Genomic DNA, 20275 nt, shown 5'->3' on the forward strand with positions numbered 1-20275 from the left:
AATACAACTTTAAATGATCGAAATATTGTCTAGAAGAAAACACTCTAAAACAAATAAAAAACCTTCTTATTTGTAATTGATTCTTATTATATATTCACACAAATCAAAATTTTAGTTATAAGTATACATAATTTTCATCTTAAAATTTTATTCTTGCCATTTCTGATTTCCATCACATTGGACGCCATGTTGATATAAACATTTGCATTGGTTCTGGATAGTCTGATCGTGATGGGTTTTTCACCATCTCCTTACTGAGAAGTGTTTGATAAAACTATATAATTCAGCCTTATTTCTATAAGTATCTAAATTTGTTTTGAACAGGCCTAAAACCTTGTACATCTTTTGTACACGTACAAGTAAGTGTCTGGTTTAATCTGTTTGTCACCTAGCCGAACGCCATTGACTTCGTCTGGTTGATGAGTTCTGTGAAACAGACAATGAGGAGTGTTTGATAAATGTGCTTTTGGTTGTTGAAAATTGCCACCAGAACCATCTGTGTCTAAACATCACGTACTCAATCGGATATCAGTGCAATATGTCACCAAACTGTGAATGGAAAAACGACGTACGTAAATTAAGCCCGTGCTTAAACAATAGGATAGGATTGCAGTATATAAGATGAGAGAGATTGTGTGAATATCACAAGAAGACGCTTCGTAAGTATTCTATACATCTAGTACTGGATATCTTTATATTTGTAATATTGTTTGCTTAATAAGACTGTAATTGCCAAAATGCTACGTCTATCATGTTATGTGGAGTTAATAGTTATCAATAATTACAAATAGTGTTATATCGAAGACTATATAGTAAATACGACATCACGTTCCGTTATGTATTTGGTTCTATAGAAAACTATCTATATTACATCTTCTGTGATTTCACGTTATTATTCAACCTTTCATACTTTGTTGTTTAGCCTATTTTTGCCAGCCATGGAGTGGTACCCTTTATTACCTTTCGTCACAATCTTCCTTTTCGTTTATACCACAGAAGGACGATGTAAGTTGTTTTTTATTTGAAATTTATTGAAATCAAAGTGTTTAGCTTTACAGTTTTTTGTTTGTTTGTTAAATTTTAACGAATCTTGGGCAGTTTATAATCTTTAATGAAGACGGTTGTCATAATAGCGCTCTTTTCTACAGTTTTCATTACTTCCTACATCGTTTTGGTTTTTATGTGTGCTGATTTTGCCATTTTGCGTATATTTGTGTCAGTATTTACAGCAAGCCGTTTTAGTTCTTCTTAAATACAATAATTCATACCTATGTCAATTCATGTCGTTGTTTGTGTACAGCCCCGCCCATGTGTGAACATGACGGTAAGTACTACACTGATGGAGAGACCGTGACTGATGGCTGTGTCACCGCCATGTGTTACCGCGGTCGGAAGTGGAGACCCACCAAGGCTGGTTAGTGATCACCTATTGGTTACATATTCAAGATAGAACACCCACTATCAAACTTAAAATAAACCCTTAATGACCTTAATATGGATTTGACAGATATTTGCACAGCAATAATTTTAAGTGAGGTAACAATGCAGAAAATAGAACAAATTATTTCGCATGGAAATTATTTATCTGAATTTCGTGATGCATTTTGGGTGCTAATCTTTTTTTGTCTGTCTTTCTCTGGTTTTAGTCAATCTTTGTAGTATATTTCATTTTCTATTCTAAGTCATGTATTTTTAAGCAACATTTTTGGTTTACTGTCTTTGAAATCATATTAATTAAGAATTTAAGACATTTTAATCTGTTTTGGACTAATAACCAATGATAAAGTCAACGATGGTTATGTGCACTAATTATGGTGAACATATTTTCAGTGATAGACATTACCTTTTAAACATCCTAGGTATTATAATGCTGTGCTTGTTACACCAACAAATTGTACGTGTTTCTTTCCGTATCTCCAGGATGTCTGTTTAATGGTAAATGCCTTAGAAACAGACAGACTGTGAATGCTGAGGAGTGCCAATCTGTTCAGTGTATAGCCAACAAAAGGATGACGAGAACCAAGCTTGTGTATAAGACAGGTAACAGGTCCAAATTTACTTAAGATTGCTACTAAACAATGATTTTACCACAAGTGTTGTGGCAGGAATTCGTTCTGCATTGTTATTGATCCATCTTGATTGTTTGTATCACGATTTTCTTTTCTTTTATCGCTTCCTTTTCGTGGTTCTGATAATTTCTATACACTTAACCAACTCTTAAACCTTGAAATCGCCACTACCAGGTCATAACACGTGCATCACTCTGATATTTTGATAGACTGTCCGTGGAAAGGCGAGTGTATGAAGAACAGACGGACCTGGATGGAAGGCTGTATTGAATACAAATGTCGTGTAAAGAAGAATAAAGCCAAGGTCGAGATAGCCAAAAAAGGTAATATTGTCTCCACATTGTTTCCATACAATTTTACTTTCATTTCCATGTACTGTCGTTTATCTATACACAGCGTCAAAGCTTAAAGGCCCAATATCCGTATCTTTCTTATTTTTTCATGATTTAGAAGAATGTTGGGAAAAAAAATCCTGTTGTAAATCATGCAGAGAGAGGACTAAATCGAAGTCAAGATGAGCGATTATGATTCGGAGTATTTTTTTTAAAATCTAATGAACATTAAAACATCGCTAGGTGGGTCCCGCTTAGTCAAACAAGCCGAAGTTAGCCGACATTGTAACGTCGTTGCCGAGAACGTCATGTGACTGCCGTACATAACGTCTCTCCGAACTCTTACGAAAACGGGTTATGAACTTTCCGACTTCCGTTCGGCAATAATTGTAACTTCTATGGCGACCAGTTTAAAATGAAGGCATGTTTACATGTATCGATTTTCAACAACTGCTGTACCAAAGTTATTAAAAAAACATTATAAATATTTTATGTATATATCTTAATTTCAACTACTTCTACAAATACTAAAAATTTCGGAGTCGAATTTAACTTAAATTTTTGTTGATAGATACGTATAGTATTTTTTTAGAATCAGACAATTTTAAAGTTACAAATAAACAAACAACTTATTATGTATGCATTTTCACGATGACTTTTACGATAGAAGTGTACGTAACGTTTCTCAATACATTGATTGAAGCACAAATATTGTTTAATTAAGACATCTAGCAATGCAGGAAAACAACTCGACAAAACTACAAGTTGTAGATGGTTAACAAGTATTTTTATTTGCATATACTTACTGTTAACGAAGGATAAATTAGTTATTGATAAACAGCTCTTTTTGCGACCTAAATGATCCCACAAATGCTCTATGGGGTTGAGATTAGGACTTTTCGGCGGCCTAGAAAAAGTGTCAATGGCATTGTTTTGGGAGAAGTCGATCGATGGGGCCCAGCATTGTCGACCATAAATATGGGAAGGGATATTAGTGGATGGTTGTCGAAATTGGGAACTAAAACTCTTTCTATGATGGTATTCTGCTATTGTAGACTATTTGATGTCCCTTTGGCTGTAAGGAAATTTAACTTGCAGTCATATAGGAAACACAGTGCAGACAATTACAGAGCCACAACCGAATGTAACTGTTTGTAGGATAGTTCTTTGGTGATATGCAGTTCTTCGTTCCATCCATACACTCGTGCAACCATCGGGAACGTGGAGAACTAGACCAACGGAATGATTACGGTGTCAAAACTTTCATTATTGTAGAGATTAGCATGTATTATATTTAACAATTGTGTTGCGAATAAACAGTTAAAAAACAAATGGGTGAAATTCTCATGTTCAGTTCTACACATATGACATAGTCCATCGGATCTTTTCATTAGTTTGTTTTCAGTATATATTACATTATGTATACTTCTCCAACTTGCAAAAAAAATCATTATATTTTTTAATCTCAAAATGTATATTTTTTAATTGTATTGTCAGTTTTAAGGATCTTTTCTCTTCTTCCTAACTTGTTTTATTCTTCCTAACGTCTCCATTGACATCGCCTCGCTTTTGACCTACAGTTGAGCGCTCCCTGTAAGAAAAGTTCAGTATTCTATCCACTGGCCCACACACATCATATTCTATAACAGTGATAACAGTGTTGGGTTTTTTTCTTCTTCTTCGTCTTCTTCTTCTTCTTCTTCGTCTTCTTCTTCTTCTTTTTTTTCTTCGGCATGCTTCGGTAATAGAGTTTGTATAAATTTTGGATCTGACCCCCGGGGGGCAGGAGGAGCGGGGCCCAATAGGGGAAATAGAAGTAAATCCTTTAAATCGCTACTTGTCCTAGAGTTATGCATGATTGGAACCAAATTTGGCCAGAAACATCCTTGGAGGAAGGGGAACAGAGTTTGTATAAATTTTGGCTCTGACCCCCGGGGGCAGGAGGAGCGGGGCCCATTTGGGGAAATAGACCTAATCTTAATCATATGTTATATCATGATGTCCTAAAACCCGGGTATCTGTGTACAAAAAATAATGCTTATCGGTCATAGCCACCACAGGGCCCAAATTGATACTCCTCATTTGGTTCGATGATTCTTTGTTGCATTGGTTATTGGAAATGGTGATAGTTTGACGCATGCTTTTTTAAAATTCACACAACAAAATATTTGGTGTAGCCGGTTTTCACTAAGGTACACCCTGCGAACATATGGAAAAATATTATTAATGAAATCATCATCTATGATATATAATCACAAATATATATAGCTCGACAAGGTTACGAGCCATTTGATTTAAACATTTCTCCATTAGCTATCTTCGATGTTTACACGTGAATTTCCTTACTTCAGGTTGTGAATATGCTGGAAAGTGCTACAAAAACGAAGAGCATTTTTCGGACGACAGTGGGTCATGTTACTGTAGTAATGGAGAATTGATGTGTGTTGGTGTACCAGTCACACATGTACATACAACAAGGGGTGGCCGCAGTACCCGTCCGCCAATCACAATGCAGTAACCATGGTCACAGCTTAGTCACTATGGTAACCACTAATTGACCTAATTGTTACAGAAACATTGAAAACAGAGATTACCTTTCAAATGATTACAACTTTGCGGAGAGAAATTTTAATATCAAAAAATATTATTTTCAATCTTAGCCATTAAATTAATGATAGAGTTTAACGTTTGTTTATTTGAATTCGTGCTTACATAGTTTCTAGACAAAACAACATTTTTTGTGAACAATGCATTATAAAAACACTGATATACATTTGATTTGGTTTTATCTTCATGTTAAAATCTAAGTACTGAAAGTACTGAGAGCTTAAGGCTAGTGAAGAAAGTTAATTTGCAGGTATTCAGACGAGTAGACATAAAAAACAAGTATTAGCTTCCTAAAAAGCTAAGAAGGCTACCATACAGTATTATTTATTAGGAAGCAATGATAGGAAAGCTTGATGAATTGTTCTTTTCACAGTTAGCTGCCATAGTTCTTATAATAATTCATTTTTGAAGAATGATAATTCAAATGCTTTCACATTCAATGTAAAAGATTATCAACTTCATGATATTCATGAAAGAGCTACTAGGCTACCTTTCCGAAACAAAAAAAATAAAAGTCTTTTTATAACAATTATAACATAATAAATTGAAGTTTTGCCGTGTGGGCTAGAAATTGTCAACTAACGCAGCGTAACTATGACGACGCTAGGAGCATAATACGACCTGCGTTATGAAAGTTAGCGTTTTATTTATTTCAATTAAGTTGTTCAGAAAGTGTAGTGGGCCTTTTCCTTATGCTAACAAATTTTCCGTCAAATATACACTATACTGATATACATTTACATGTACTTGGACAAGTTGGTGAAATACATAGTATACCATAGAAACAAGCATTTAACGTTTCGGTTAAAACTGTACTTTACTTTAGCGCATACAGTTCTTCCACAAATATCCCCAAAGTAAAGCCTAATTTTTGTTTCAGCATCTCCCATGTACGGACAGTTTTTACAAGTAGGTCATGATCATCTAGCGTACAGTACTAGTTAGGCTATACATAGATGCTCCACGCGCTCCCGTCAATGTTTCTATTCACTACGTGTAGCGACGCCTTGTGTGATTTCTAAGAATAATGTCCGACAACCAGAAAAAAACATTCAGACTTTTCTGGGTTTATCTAATGATAATTTGTTTGCATTAATTTCCCCACTGGTACCCCTTACACACATGAAATCTTCAACAACAAGTAACTAATCAACACACGTAAATAGTTTTTGCCAGCCAATCAAAGTGAACAGACTATTTATAACCATGTGAAATCCCAACAACATGGCAGGCAAAGCAACCGATTATAATCTGGAATGGTAGCAATAATGAAAATCACTGGAACATACAACTTAAAAAATGTGTTCCTATCCAAATAATCTCCCTAGAGAGAAGTAAAAGTGTAATTAACAAAATTTGATTATTGATCTTGAGGACAAGGTCATGGAGACATAGAGCTAAAAGCTGTTTGCTAGAAAATGACAAGGGAAACAAGCTAACTTTTCCTTAAGACTCAATTAAAGAACTGACACGTGTACATGTATATTCCTATATGGTGTATGATAACAGATAATGATATTGCTTTTCACAAGTTTCATGGCTTTTATCTTAAATGTTGTTTACAGATAGCATTGATAAGGAACTATATGCAATATCTAAAATTTACATGTAAAACTTTCTGGATGAGCTCAGTGGTATAGATCAACTACAGAAGGAAAGGCAGATACTAAAAAAGTTATCAAGACAAGAAATTGAATGCAAGTAATAACAAAAGGATCATGGGTCGTAATGATCATCTGACTATTGGAACAACACAACATTTAAAATAAATAGTAATTGCAAATAATTAAGACAATAAAAAGAACTCTTTAGTTTGATTATTCTACCTTGAATGAAGGTCAAGGTCATTCATTTGAACAAACGTGGTAGCCCTTCATCCCAGCATGTCACAAACCCAATATCAGGTCTGTAGGCCTCTTAGTTATTCACAACAAGTCGTTTTAAATATTTATGCCTACTTGACTCGTGTGACCTAAAATGGCAGTCAAGGTCATTGAACGTTGTAACCCTTCATCCTAGCATGTCACAGGCCCAATATCAGTTCTCTGGGCTTCTTAGTTATTCGCAAGATGTTATAAAAATATTTTAGACTATTTGACCCCTGTGACCTTAAATGGCGGCCAAGGTCATTCATTTGAATAACCTGTTAGCCCTTCATTCCAGCATGTCACAAGCCCAATGTCAATTCTCTAGGCCTCTTAGTTATTCCCAAAAAGTTGTTTAAAGCTATAAATTTTTGACCCCTGTGACACTGGCAGTCACAAGCAAAATTGTTGCAATTTTTATTTCCCATGATCGGAGAACTAATCATGAATGGCGCACATGTTTACTTTCACTATCGGTATGCTGTATATGATAACACCAGAGGCTATCCGAATGAAGACTACGTCACTCTTTTGTACTTCCTGTTGCGCATATGTGCGGTAAAACAACATTCTGGGCTCTGTCAGCTTGTTACATTACTATTGTATGATGTTACCGATTGATATTAAATTGATTATCCAATACCATTTGCAGTATTGAAGAATAAATTTCTCACATATCATTATGATTACATTGAAATTTGCTCCATCTGAAGATCGCCCCAAACAACATCAGTAAATTGTACCACTAACTCACGAAGTTGATACATTCACATAGGAATACGTGCCGAGTACCTAGGTACGGATCGGATACTTAAATTCAGGTACCCGAGGACAAAAATTAGCACCCATACCAGCCCTACTTATACATACTGAAATCCTGCCAATTCCTTTATTCAGTGTTACCTAGACCAGAAGTTCATCCTATGCAAATGACTGGCGAGAATTTACATTGTAGGTCATCGATCGCTATTATTCATGCAAATTATTCTCACTATTTTCCATTAATAGAAAACGATATTACAGTTTTGGACACATTTTTGAAACTACATGTATAACATTTAAGGAAATACCACAGATTTTTTCATGCAATCATAATTAACACTATGACAGCATATTTGCTTAAGAAAGCGGATTTTTTTAGACCGGAGTTGTAGTACTTTTTCACGCTAGGTGGTGTCGTAGTCGAAAGGGAATTTCCGGTTTTAGAGGTAATCACAATACGCTGTAAGGCTTATAGCCTTAAGCGTAAAAACTTTCTCAAAATGAGATAAAAAGAAATAGAAAGTAGACATATAAAAATATGGGAAACTGCCTCTAATGTAAATAAAAAACCACGAACTGCCTTCTTATCCTTTACTCTGGGAGATGATCTACCAAACTACAGCTAATACACTGAATTCATATTTTGGGACGCATTGGATTCTGTATGTATTACATTAAAAGTAAATATTTAAATTACTAAAATAGTCGTCGAAATTTTAATTTTTAAAACTGAATGTCGATCATTCCTAATATATTTTTCATTAGTATGTTTGTTTACTCCGTCTTTTACCATTACTTACGTAAAGGATAACATCTGACGATTTCTTGAACGACCAATCAGCAGCATGGATAACACGTGCATGGCAATGTGAGGCATAATCTCAATGTTCATTTTTTTACGTCATACACATAAAATACTCACGTGGAGGAGACTGATGTCCCGCATTCTGTCTAGGTCAAGGTCATTTTCTTTCGCATGAAACACCCAGAGCAAATAGGCACGTGGGTGGCACTGATGTTTATTGTAGATGCAATAACCATATTCACTTGTTTTAAAAATCAGCCATCACGTTGATGAGACCCATTTCCAAGTTAACAAACAACTAATGGAGAGAATCTCGCTTTAGACCAAATCCATATCCTTTCGTAACACGGAATAAATCGAACATGCACTTAAAAGATGAGAAGAGTTTAAATGATGTTAGCTCTTGTATTTATTTACCTATTGTCTTCCAATTGAGTATTTGTTTTGTGTTCAATACACTATTGACCAGACATTCAATGATTGAAGCCCTATGATCCCGCCCATTGTTGGTATTGGGTTAGATAAGCGAATCGATAGGCAAATGTGTCTATCTTAAGTGCACAATGGTATTTAAAAAATTATGTTTAATAGAAGTGGTTGAACTATCTTCTATCAAACAGTAAGTTTGTTTTTTATCGTTAAAACATTTTGTATATCTCTTATTCACTATACGTAAATTACAAAGACTTTCTATGAGTTGGTAGAAAACATCAACAAGAATATTGAAATATTACGAATTATCATTAAACATATCGATATTACATGTATTTCCCTTTGCAATTATTCAACCACAGATGAATAATACAGGTGTAATTATATCATAACGCTTTTCAACTGATATCATAGTCCTAAGATATGAAAGCACAAATGAGACAATCTAAATAGCATTGTTGGTCTGTTGATTGGGCCCAATGCGGTCACATTATACTGACAACGGACGAACCAGTCGTCCCACTCCTTTAATCCTGAACGTTAAGCAGGAGTGGAAACTACCACTTTTATGGACTATATGGTGTCTCGACCAGAGGACGGACCCTGGAACCTTCATCACAGGGGCGAGCGCTCAACTCAAAGCCTGCGGTGTTCAGGGGGACATTAGGAAAGTAAAAAACAAATTGTCATAACAAGCACGAACGCATCTTTCGCTTTGTGCAATTGCCTTTGTGTTTTCAATATTATTTTATTGTCTTAATAAGTTTTTGATCTGTTATTCAGCTTACATGGGTCTGTGATGTGGACAGGGATATCTCAACCCGAGAGAAAGATTTTGGCCGGTCAACCCGAGGCTTGCCGACGGTTGAGGGCCAAAATCTTTCACGAGGGTTGAGATATCCCTGTCCACTTCACAGACCCATGTTTGATTCTTTTTCTCCCATACTTAGTAGAAAAAAATGATGAAATTCCACTTGGTTTCCAGCTTTTTCATCGCGCCATGATCGCAGGAACGTCGTTATGCGTCAAAATTGATGACGTCATCTACAATGCGCGCCGCAGTTACGCCGCATGTATTGATGACGTCACGTTATTGTCTAGCGCGTGTGAGCTGTCTTACACCCCCCTGTGTAAGATAGAGATTTCGCCCATAATCACAGGGATATCCCGTGGTTGCAAGGGAAAAGATTGATAGAATCTTACATGGGTCTGTCAAGTGGACAGGGATATCTCAACCCGAGTGAAAGATTTTGGCCGGTCAACCCGAGGCTTGCCTAGGGTTGACGGCCAAAATCTTTCACGAGGGTTGAGATATCCCTGTCCACTTCACAAACCCATGTTTGATTCTTTTTCTCCCATACTTAGTAGAAAATATGATGAAATTCCACCTGGTTTCCAGCTTTTTCATCGTGCCATTATCGCAGGAACGTCGTTATGCGTCAAAATTGATGACGTCATCTACAATGTTACGCCGCATGTATTGATGACGTCATGTTATTGTCTAGCGCGTGTGAGCTGCTTACACCCCCCTGTGTAAGATAGAGATATCTTTTCCCTAGCAACCGCGGGATATCCCTGTGAAGTATGGGAGAATATCCGTTCCGAAAACATGTTATTTTATTTCTAAAACATTTTCCACGTGATGTTAAAGGTTGTTTTGCTAATTGTGTATATCAATTTTGAATGGTTACATCGAGAATTTGTCCTTCACATTTAATGGCTAAGACCACAAGAGACTGACGTTATGGTATTAGTTACTGTAAACGTGGAAATGTTTGCGGGTGGTTATTTTCGCGATTTCCTTCTTCGCCATCTTATGATATTCGCGTAAAATATAAAAAAAAATTCGTTAGTTTCCTCCCTTGATTCCTGTTTGACCTTGAATTCTTGCGGTGTACAGCATAAATGTAAAATCTGAATATATATCATATCATACGTCAAATGTCCCTTTATTCTGACCAATTTGACCAGTGTTTTTAAACATACCTGTCGTGCAACGACCCGTTAACAACTGGACGCTAGACAGGCTTTCGGTCTTCCGTTTTCAAATCGTATAAGATGTATGTTTGACGGGGAAGGTGTAATTATCAGTTTTTTTTTTTTTTTTTTTTTTTTTTAAAGTTGTCAAAGGTATTATCCGTATAATCTGTTTGTTTGCCAATACAAATCCTCGTAGATAGGCTGAGATAAAGTCTAGAATACAAAAAAAACACAATTGTTTTATAAATCGAAACAGTTACACGCCAAATTGATAAATCATTCTTTCAAAGATAAGATATGTTCGTATCTGTCATTAATTAAGTGATTGATTAAAAATGAGATAAATCGGAATGTGTGACTAATCCGCCGTCATGATTTAATTATATCACGAAGTTTACAAAATATTACGCGTGGGAGAATTTTCGCGGTCGAGCGACCTTCGCGTAATTAGCGTAAATTCCCCCTCACGTAAATTGGTTGTTTACTGTAAGTAATATCGATAATATTAAAAGCACGTTTCGTAAGGTGTTTGTTTTATTACCAGCACTATTCCCACAGGTTGTATAACGCTTAAATTGTAAAGGTTGTAAATGTCGCCATCAGCTGATTCCCCTAGGGATCATTCATGTGTACACATCCTATACAAACTCAGCTCCCATTGTTAACATTTGTGGACAATAGAGTATCATTGAAGCTTTGAACATGTCCATTAACTAAACAAAAAATTAACCAGTACATACAGACAAAGAACTGATTGAATTGGTGTCCAATGAAACACACCTATTTAACGTCAAAATTCTGTAGCTAGCATCCAATCGAATGAAATACAGAAAAGGCAGTGACATTACTTTCCGAAGAAATACGCAGTTCGCGACAGATATGAATGTCTTTGCAGTGCTGCTTTCGATGTTGTGCATTTCTTATATAACTTGTAGTGTAACAAACAGTGAGACTGAACTGCTGGACCATATCTTCACTGGCTACAACCCACTCGCCAGACCAGTAATAAATGGTACCACTCCTGTCATCGTGGACGTGTCCATGTATCTAAATTCATTCGAAATTGCCGAAGAAAGTCAAGAACTGACCACGAGAGGGTGGTTTATATTCAAGTGGAAAAACGAATTGTTGGCCTGGAACATGACTGAATACCCAGTGTCTAATCTGATTGTTAGCCCCTCGATGGTTTGGCTACCTTCTTTGACCATTTTCAACTCGAATGATGACAGAAATGCTATAATCAGAAGCATTTCCGGTGTCAAGCTTTCACCGGACGGAACAATATCTTGGTCACCAGATGTATCGATGAAGACATCGTGTCCAATATCCGTTATGAAATACCCATTCGACAAACAGAACTGCGACATCAATGTCATAGCGTGGTTAAGACGATCTTCTGAACAAGAGTTCAGGTCGGTATACAATAAAATAAGTGTGGTGTCGGACGAATTAAACACGGAATGGGAATATCTCGGATCGTCCATTAAGGTTGAAACGATTATATACGCTGATTTATCTTCGGTTGAGTTTAATATTGAAGTGAAAAGACGTCCGTTTTATCAGATTGTTCACACTCTTATACCCATTGTACTATTATCCTACATGAACTGTTTCATTTTCATCATTCCCATCAACTCCGGCGAGAACACCTCGTTTGGAGTAGCCATATTTCTGGCTTTTGCCGTTTTCATTGGCCCCGTAAAGGAGTCGCTGCCTGTGACGTCTACTGAGACGTGTATTCTGACAGTGTATATGATCGCCCAGTTCTGTGTTGGAGGTTTGGAAACTTGTTTGTCTTGTATAACTCTACGTCTGGCCTCAAGGACAACACCAGTCAAAACAAATAGCTGGTGGAATACACTCATAAACATAACCTTTCGTCAAAAACAAGGTGGTTTAAAGGTTTCTCCTGAGCAGATATCTTCGGACGCTCAGATTATTAAAGTGAAATCCTCGAAAGAGAGTGATGAAATCGGTGTAACGAAACCTCAAGGCATCAGTACTTCTGAACAACCACAAGGTGATGTCGACATTGATTGGGTAACATTGTCATCCAAGTTAAACACGGCGCTATTCTTTTTATGTATATTGGTAAAAACGGTGCTTCTTATGGTTTATCTGGTATCGACTGTTTAATGGTTGTTATGTGTCTATGTAATTACACATTTCCTTTTATACACTGTCTGTAAATGCAAATATTGATTATTTTCTTACTAAATGTTCGTGTATCAAATAAATTAAACATAAAAATGGACAATAAGCAAGAAAATCTGATGATGTTATAATTGTAGATCGCTGTTGTATCTTATTAATGATGAAATAAATATGCATGTATTGCAAATCTAGATTAACGTCATTGTTATAATTCCAATTGTATATGGCTACTGAGTAAGGACGGCTTGTGAAATGAGAGATGTGTGTTTTGGTATGCTGTGGTATATTCGTGCCGTGTTTTCTTGTATAGTGGAACTTTTGTTGACATTTTTATAGTGCTATATCACTGAAGACATCAAGCAACACATCCCATCGGTCATTTTATACTGACAACGGACGAACCAGTCGTCACACTCTTAATACTGATCGCCACGAAATAGCAGAGACTATCACTTTTATAGACTACGGTGTGTCTCGGCGAAGGAACAGAACCCAAAGTCTGCCTGACCGGGGCGAGTGCTCAACCGGTTTAAAAGTAATATAGTGTCATGGGAGACGTAAGGAAGAGAAGAAAGGGAAAGGATAAGATCCTAAAGTTAGTCGCCTTTTACGATCATGCAATAGGGGCAGTAATTCTAACGCCTACCTACAGGACAGAAACTGTTGAACACAATCCGTTTATTATGATTTCACATTTTTAGAATAGAAGGATCATCATGGATTTTGAAGAACGATTTCTCTTTTCAAACCTCTTCCAAACTCATCTTTATTAAATCCCTTTTAGTCAAATTTGATTTTAAAATATGCAGATCGTTAAGACCAGTAATGTTTTATAGAAATCACCTCTATTTTGCCCTATTGGGTCCCGCCCCTGCTGGCAAAGGGGTGACGTCCGAACCAACATTTTACTCTGTTAAAACAGCTGCTTATGTATTGGCAAGAAGAATTAAACCACTGATGCAACGCCTGGTAAGTACATATCAAAACGGAGATATTAAAAACAGATTTCCTGGTTATAACATAAGACAAATTCATGACATTATAGATTATTCAAAGAAATTTTAGATTTCACTAAAGCGTTTGATACGAAAGAGTGGGATTATGTTTGGATGTTTAGATAAGTTTGGTTTGGGCTAATCTTTTATTAAATGGGTTTAGATGTTATAATATAAAAGGCTGTGTTAAATATAATAACTGGTTCACCGGAAGTTAGGTAGTGTCACGTGGTATCAGGCGAGTTTGCCCCCTCTCATTTTGACCTTCGTCGTAGCAACGGAAGTACTTGCTCAGAAAATGAAAACTGATGCAAACATGAGTGGTATCAAAATAAGAAATAGAAAAATAATAATCTCCCAACTAGCCGATGACACTACATTATTTATGTGGTATAGGGACATCAATACAGCATTATATATTGTTGAACAGTTTGGAAAAGTATCTGGTTTAAAAGTAAACAAATCTAAAACAGAGGGGTTGTACTTGGGTTGTAACAAAATACCACAAATAACGCATTAAGTAAGTGTTCAATATGTAAGAATCGATCAAATTAAGGAAATTGAAAGGAATATTATCGATTTATTTGGAACGATGGACCAGAGCGTGTTAAAGGTAGTATAATGATTGGTGATAAATCGGAAGGTGGTCCGTTTATTCCAAATGTTGAATCCCATGTTGATGTTTTAAATGTATCCCGGATAACAAGGTTATTATCTACTGAAGATTCATTTTGGAAAGTGATTCCAAATTAGCATTTGGAAAAACTAGGTGGAACCAGAATATTGTTTCAAATATTTCCGGAACACATACGCAATCTTCCAAAAAAAGATGTTCCAAAATATTACATCAATATATTGCAATCGTGGTTGAAACTCGGGTAATACCACTCGTTGGTTATAATTATCGAGATATTTTTCGAGAGGTCATATGGGGAAACAAATACAATATACATCAAAATTAATGGAAGTTCCCTTGACTACAATACATGGATTGAATCTGATCTAATCTTCATTAATGATATAATTGGTAATGACGGAATAGATGAATTGAAAATTCATCGGCAATTAAAAGAAACAAGAAATTGGATAAGTGAAGTAATTCAGGTAAAGAAAGCTATTCCAAAAGAATGGGAAGATTATTTTTCGTAATGTAGAGGTATGTGAGAAGGTATTTTTCAACTAGAAAATACTGGTTTGATTTATCATGAATTCTTTGAATTTATCAATAATATCGTCATAGAGAATGATGAAAAGATATACACAAATGGAAACTATTTAATAATATCCTTCAAAATGGAATTTTGCTTAAAAGATGGAATATTATTGAAGATGATTCAGGTTTGATATGTAAAATTAGGATGATTATAAACACTATTTATTGAATGTCAATGTGTAGATGCTTTGTGGAATTTAATCGATATAATTTTAGAAAAATATCACTACAATGTATAATTAATGAAAATGATATTCATTGTTATAGGTTATAAGATTGCTGGTAAGAATTACAGCGAAATTAATGTCTTTTTTTCTTGATTATACAATATACAAATGTAAAAACATTATCATATTTCTAACAGAAGAGTTGACAATTGTTCTATAGTTTCCCTATTCAAATTATTTCTCGATAGAAAGCTATTGTTACAACGATACAGAGATATGAAATTATCAAAGAATATGTCAATTAACCTAATTGAAGAACAGAATAGTTAAAAAAAATGATTAAAAAATAAATGAAAAGGACATTTGCAATGATGATAAATTTTGTGGCTCTGAGCGCTTCGCGTTCAAAATATAGTTATAACAGTTTAATGTATAGATTTTATATGTAAAAGATGGTGGTTACGGTTGAGACGAGATGAGGTGAAAGTGAAATGGCGGTTGAGCCGAGATGGTGGTAGAAGTGAGATGGCGGTAGAAGTAAGATAGCGGTTGAGACGAGATGGTGATAGTAGTGACATGGCGGTAGAAATGACAGCGGTGGAGTGATATGGCGGCTGAGACGAGGTGACTAAAATGATATGGTGAGATGTTGGTTGATACATATACGAGATGCTAGTGGGGATACGAGCGGAGAGATAGGTAGAGATCATGCTGGTATACATATACAAGACTAATATTGAAAATAAATGTGGAAAATCAAAAAGTCAAACGGTAAATATAATACTTGCTTTATATACGCCTGAAACTATATGAATGAGATTAGATACAGGTGTAATGAGCCAATATCTGAGCAAAAAAAAAACCACACAAAAAACCAACATTAATATAAACTTATTTCCCTCCAATGTTTTATATGGTCAGATGTGGTTAAAATCGTTAGAAAAGTAATATTTTATTGCGCGCGTCATGTTGATATATCTGAACAAAATGTTATTTACTCACCAGTAAACAACAAAAGTAAATATAATTTCTTATATTTGCATTTAGGCTGACCATTTACAGTGTTCCGATAAAATAAACATTTGTTTTTGTGTCGCCTGCAACGTAAGAGCGGCACATAGGTATCTCTATGTCGGCGTCGGCGTCCGGGAAAGGGTTTCCGTGTGGTTACTTTCGTATTTATTGTCCGATTTCGACCAAATTTGGTTTATTGCTTTATATCAATGAGATCTGAGAGGGTTTGATACTTGTCAAAATCCGTCAATATTTGCATGAGTAACGGGACTTGATGACTTCATCTAATTATTAATACCTAACAATACGTTTAACTGTAAATAACTATTTTTTTGCTATGCAGGCGACACATCCACTTTCGTGGAATTGTTGGGTTTTTTTTGTGCAAATGTTATACGATTGTTGTTACAACCGGTCAATTTGATGGAATCCCGGAAAAGCTGGCTTCAATTTGGCGGAAAATGTTGTCAAATACAGAGTACGCAAAATACAGTTCCACAATATTTTATATATTTTTTTTCCTCCTTCCATTTATACAATAATCTTTGATATTTTATTTTCTGATGTATGGTTTACGATATTTCCATTACATTCATACATTCATTATGTTGAAGAAATAGGCCCAATCGGAAGCATTCACATACTTGTGGAAGTCGTGTTCCGATGTGTGCGTTTACGCAGATGTTAACGATTTTCCATCTGAAAAAGTTATATAACAAAGAGAATAACCAAGTCGGATTTAGTATGAAAACAAACAAAAGTTAATTTAATGCCGTATTACTACTTCTACAACTTTATCGGGGAGGCTGAAGTTGGTTCCGAGTTCCAAGTTCCGAGTTCCGTTTAAGCTAAACGGAAATCGGAACCAGTTCCGAGTTCCGTTTAAGGATTTTGTTTTTTAAACAAAATTTAAAAATTTCAATTTATGTAATTTGAACATATTACAAATGTTTTCTGTTGTGTTTTTTCATGGATAATTTGTGATAGAGCTAGTTTAAATACGTTTTCAAATAACATCTATTTCCGTTTAAGTAAAACGGAACTCGGAACCAGTTCCGAGTTCTACGGTGGCTGATTTATGCCATTTCGTCTTTTCGTCTTTTCGCCCCGAAAAGACGAAAATTAAATATCTTAATTCTCGTCTTTTCATCTTTTCGCCCCGAAAAGACGAAAATTAACAAATTTAAATTTCGTCTTTTCGCGGCGAAAAGACGAAAAGACGAAAAGTCAAACACGAAAAGACGAAAGTGAAGCACGCTAATTAGCGCCTTTAATTTTCGTCTTTTCGCCTTCAAAAATCTCGTCTTTTCGCCCCGAAAAGACGAAAATTACAAACCTTAAATTTCGTCTTTTCGTCTTTTCGCCCCGAAAAGACGAAAATTAACAAACCTTAATTTTCGTCTTTTCGTCTTTTCGCCCCGAAAAGACGAAAATTAACAAACCTCGTCTTTTCGCCCCGAAAAGACGAAAATTAACAAACCTTAAATTTCGTCTTTTCGTCTTTTCGGGGCGAAAAGACGAAAATTAACAAACCTTAATTTTCGCCTTTTCGTCTTTTCGCCCCGAAAAAATACAAATTACAGATATACTTTGTCATCTATCATATACGACGGAGACTATAATGTAATTTCTAATGTACAATTATGATGAAGACCATGTCATGTATGTAGTCAAAATGTCTTTTCAAATAATACACAGTACATTGTACCTACTGATTGACTGTTATAATTAACTGTATTTGAGCAATTTCTTGGTACAAGTCCTTCCTTTAAACTCAAAGTCTTCACGAGTTGTCTTTCATAAATTATTTTGTTAACAAGTTTATCCGTGGTTCAAACGCTTTCAAATAATACCCGCCGACAACTTTTTTTTCAAGTTGTGTAGGGGAGGCAACTCCTGTAAGTGCTATGTTTAGCATCTTAAGTTCATTATGGTCCTTACATATACACGGCAATGTTTTGATAAGCGTAATTGCTAAAGAGGGCGATTAGAACACAAAAAATAAGATATTAATGAATTTAAAAAAAATGTATCAATCACGCTAAAGGATTTGCGGAAATGAATCTGTTAGTGGCACGTGGCATATGCCACGTGTGAGAAATCTACGTAACTGCTGTAAACAAACATGTTGACTTCTATTTAAAAACTTCTAATCTTAGTTATTGATGAAGATACTTGTAATACTATCAATTTAATAAATCTATTGTTATCATAAACTACTTTGATGCTTCTATATTGAACAATTAAGTCAATATTAAGATAAAAAGATTTCAAAATGACTTCCACACCAGACCGGAAGGCGAAAAGACGAAAAGACGAAAATTAGGGTTTGTTTATTTTCGTCTTTTCGGGGCGAAAAGACGAAATTTAAGGTTTGTTAATTTTCGTCTTTTCGGGGCGAAAAGACGAAAAGACGAAAATTAAGGTTTGTTAATTTTCGTCTTTTCGCCCCGAAAAGACGAAAAGACGAAATTTAAGGTTTGTTATTCGAAAAGACGAAAATTAAGCTTAGTTAAATTTCGTCTTTTCGGGGCGAAAAGACGAAAAGACGAAAAGACGAGAATTTTGAAGGCGAAAAGACGAGAATCAAAGTCGCTAATTAGCGTGTATCACTTTCGTCTTTTCGTGTTTGACTTTTCGTCTTTTCGTTTTTTCGCGGCGAAAAGACGAAATTTAAAGTTGTTAAATTTCGTCTTTTCGGGGCGAAAAGACGAAAAGACGAAAATTAAGGTTTCTTAATTCTCGTCTTTTCGCCCCGAAAAGACGAAAAGACGAAAAGACGAAATGGCATAAATCAGCCACCGTAGAGTTCCGTTTAAGGAAATTCTCCATCATTTTAGATAAAAGTTGTCAATGTGCTTTGGAAATTTACTTAAACGGAACTGGGAAATAGGCGTTGATCGAAAAATGAATTAAAGTGGATTCATCACTAGTAACCCATGAAAAAAGACAACAGGCAACATTTCTCATATGTCTTAGGCATATAGAATGATTTTATCTAAATAGATAGAAAATTTCCTTAAACGGAACTGGGAAATAGGAGTTGATCGAAAACTAAATTAAAGAGGATTTACCAATATTAATCCATTAAAAAAGCCAACAGGCAACATTGTTCATATGTCTTAGGCATATAGAATGATTTTATCTAAAATGATAGAGAATTTCCTTAAACGGAACTCGGAACTGGTTCCGAGTTCCGTTTTACTTAAACAGAACTGGGAAATAGCAGTTGATCGAAAACTGAATTAAAGTGGATTCATCACTAGTAACCCATGAAAAAAGACAACTGGCAACATTTCTCATATGTCTAAGGCATATAGAATGATTTTATCTAAATAGATAGAAAATTACCTTAAACGGAACTCGGAACTGGTTCTGAGCTCTGTTTTATTTAAACGGAACTGGGAAATAGGAGTTGATCGAAAACTAAATTAAAGTGGATTCATCACTAGTAACCCATGAAAAAAGACAACAGGCAACATTTCGCACATGTCGTAGGCATATAGAATGATTTTATCTAAAATGATAGAGAATTTCCTTAAACGGAACTCGGAACTGGTTCCGAGTTCCGTTTTACTTAAACGGAACTGGGAAATAGGAGTTGATCGAAAACTGAATTAAAGTGGATTCATCACTAGTAACCCATGAAAAAAGACAACTGGCTACATTTCTCATATGTCTTAGGCATATAGAAAGATTTCATCTAAATATATAGAAAATTTCCTTAAACGGAATTCGGAACTCGGAACTCGGAACCAACTTCAGCCTCCCACTATATCGTATTATACTAAAATTGAACAGAAACATTTAAGATCGTGAGGTTACTGGATTGAAGATGTGGAAAGACGTTTCGTCATGGTCCAAAAATAGAGGAAGTTTT

At 35.4% G+C, this 20275-nt stretch overlaps 2 protein-coding genes across 2 annotated transcripts; both read left to right on the plus strand.

Moving 5' to 3' along the window:
- The first annotated feature begins 563 nt into the window (after window positions 1-563).
- Window positions 564-5157, plus strand: LOC138317059 (uncharacterized). Its single transcript, XM_069258682.1, has 6 exons — window positions 564-659; window positions 923-1005; window positions 1301-1414; window positions 1921-2040; window positions 2279-2392; window positions 4753-5157. The coding sequence occupies exons 2-6, from the start codon at window positions 939-941 to the stop codon at window positions 4917-4919; spliced, it is 582 nt and encodes a 193-aa protein (XP_069114783.1). The 5' UTR covers window positions 564-659; window positions 923-938; the 3' UTR covers window positions 4920-5157.
- A 5415-nt stretch (window positions 5158-10572) lies between these two features.
- LOC138317061 (acetylcholine receptor subunit beta-type acr-3-like) lies at window positions 10573-13142 on the plus strand. The gene has a single exon (XM_069258683.1). It carries the CDS (start codon window positions 11672-11674, stop codon window positions 12986-12988), a length of 1317 nt encoding a protein of 438 aa, XP_069114784.1. The 5' UTR covers window positions 10573-11671; the 3' UTR covers window positions 12989-13142.
- The last annotated feature ends 7133 nt before the right edge of the window (window positions 13143-20275 follow it).

Source organism: Argopecten irradians, chromosome 2 (assembly GCF_041381155.1).
Source record: "Argopecten irradians isolate NY chromosome 2, Ai_NY, whole genome shotgun sequence".
Classification (NCBI taxonomy): domain Eukaryota; kingdom Metazoa; phylum Mollusca; class Bivalvia; order Pectinida; family Pectinidae; genus Argopecten; species Argopecten irradians.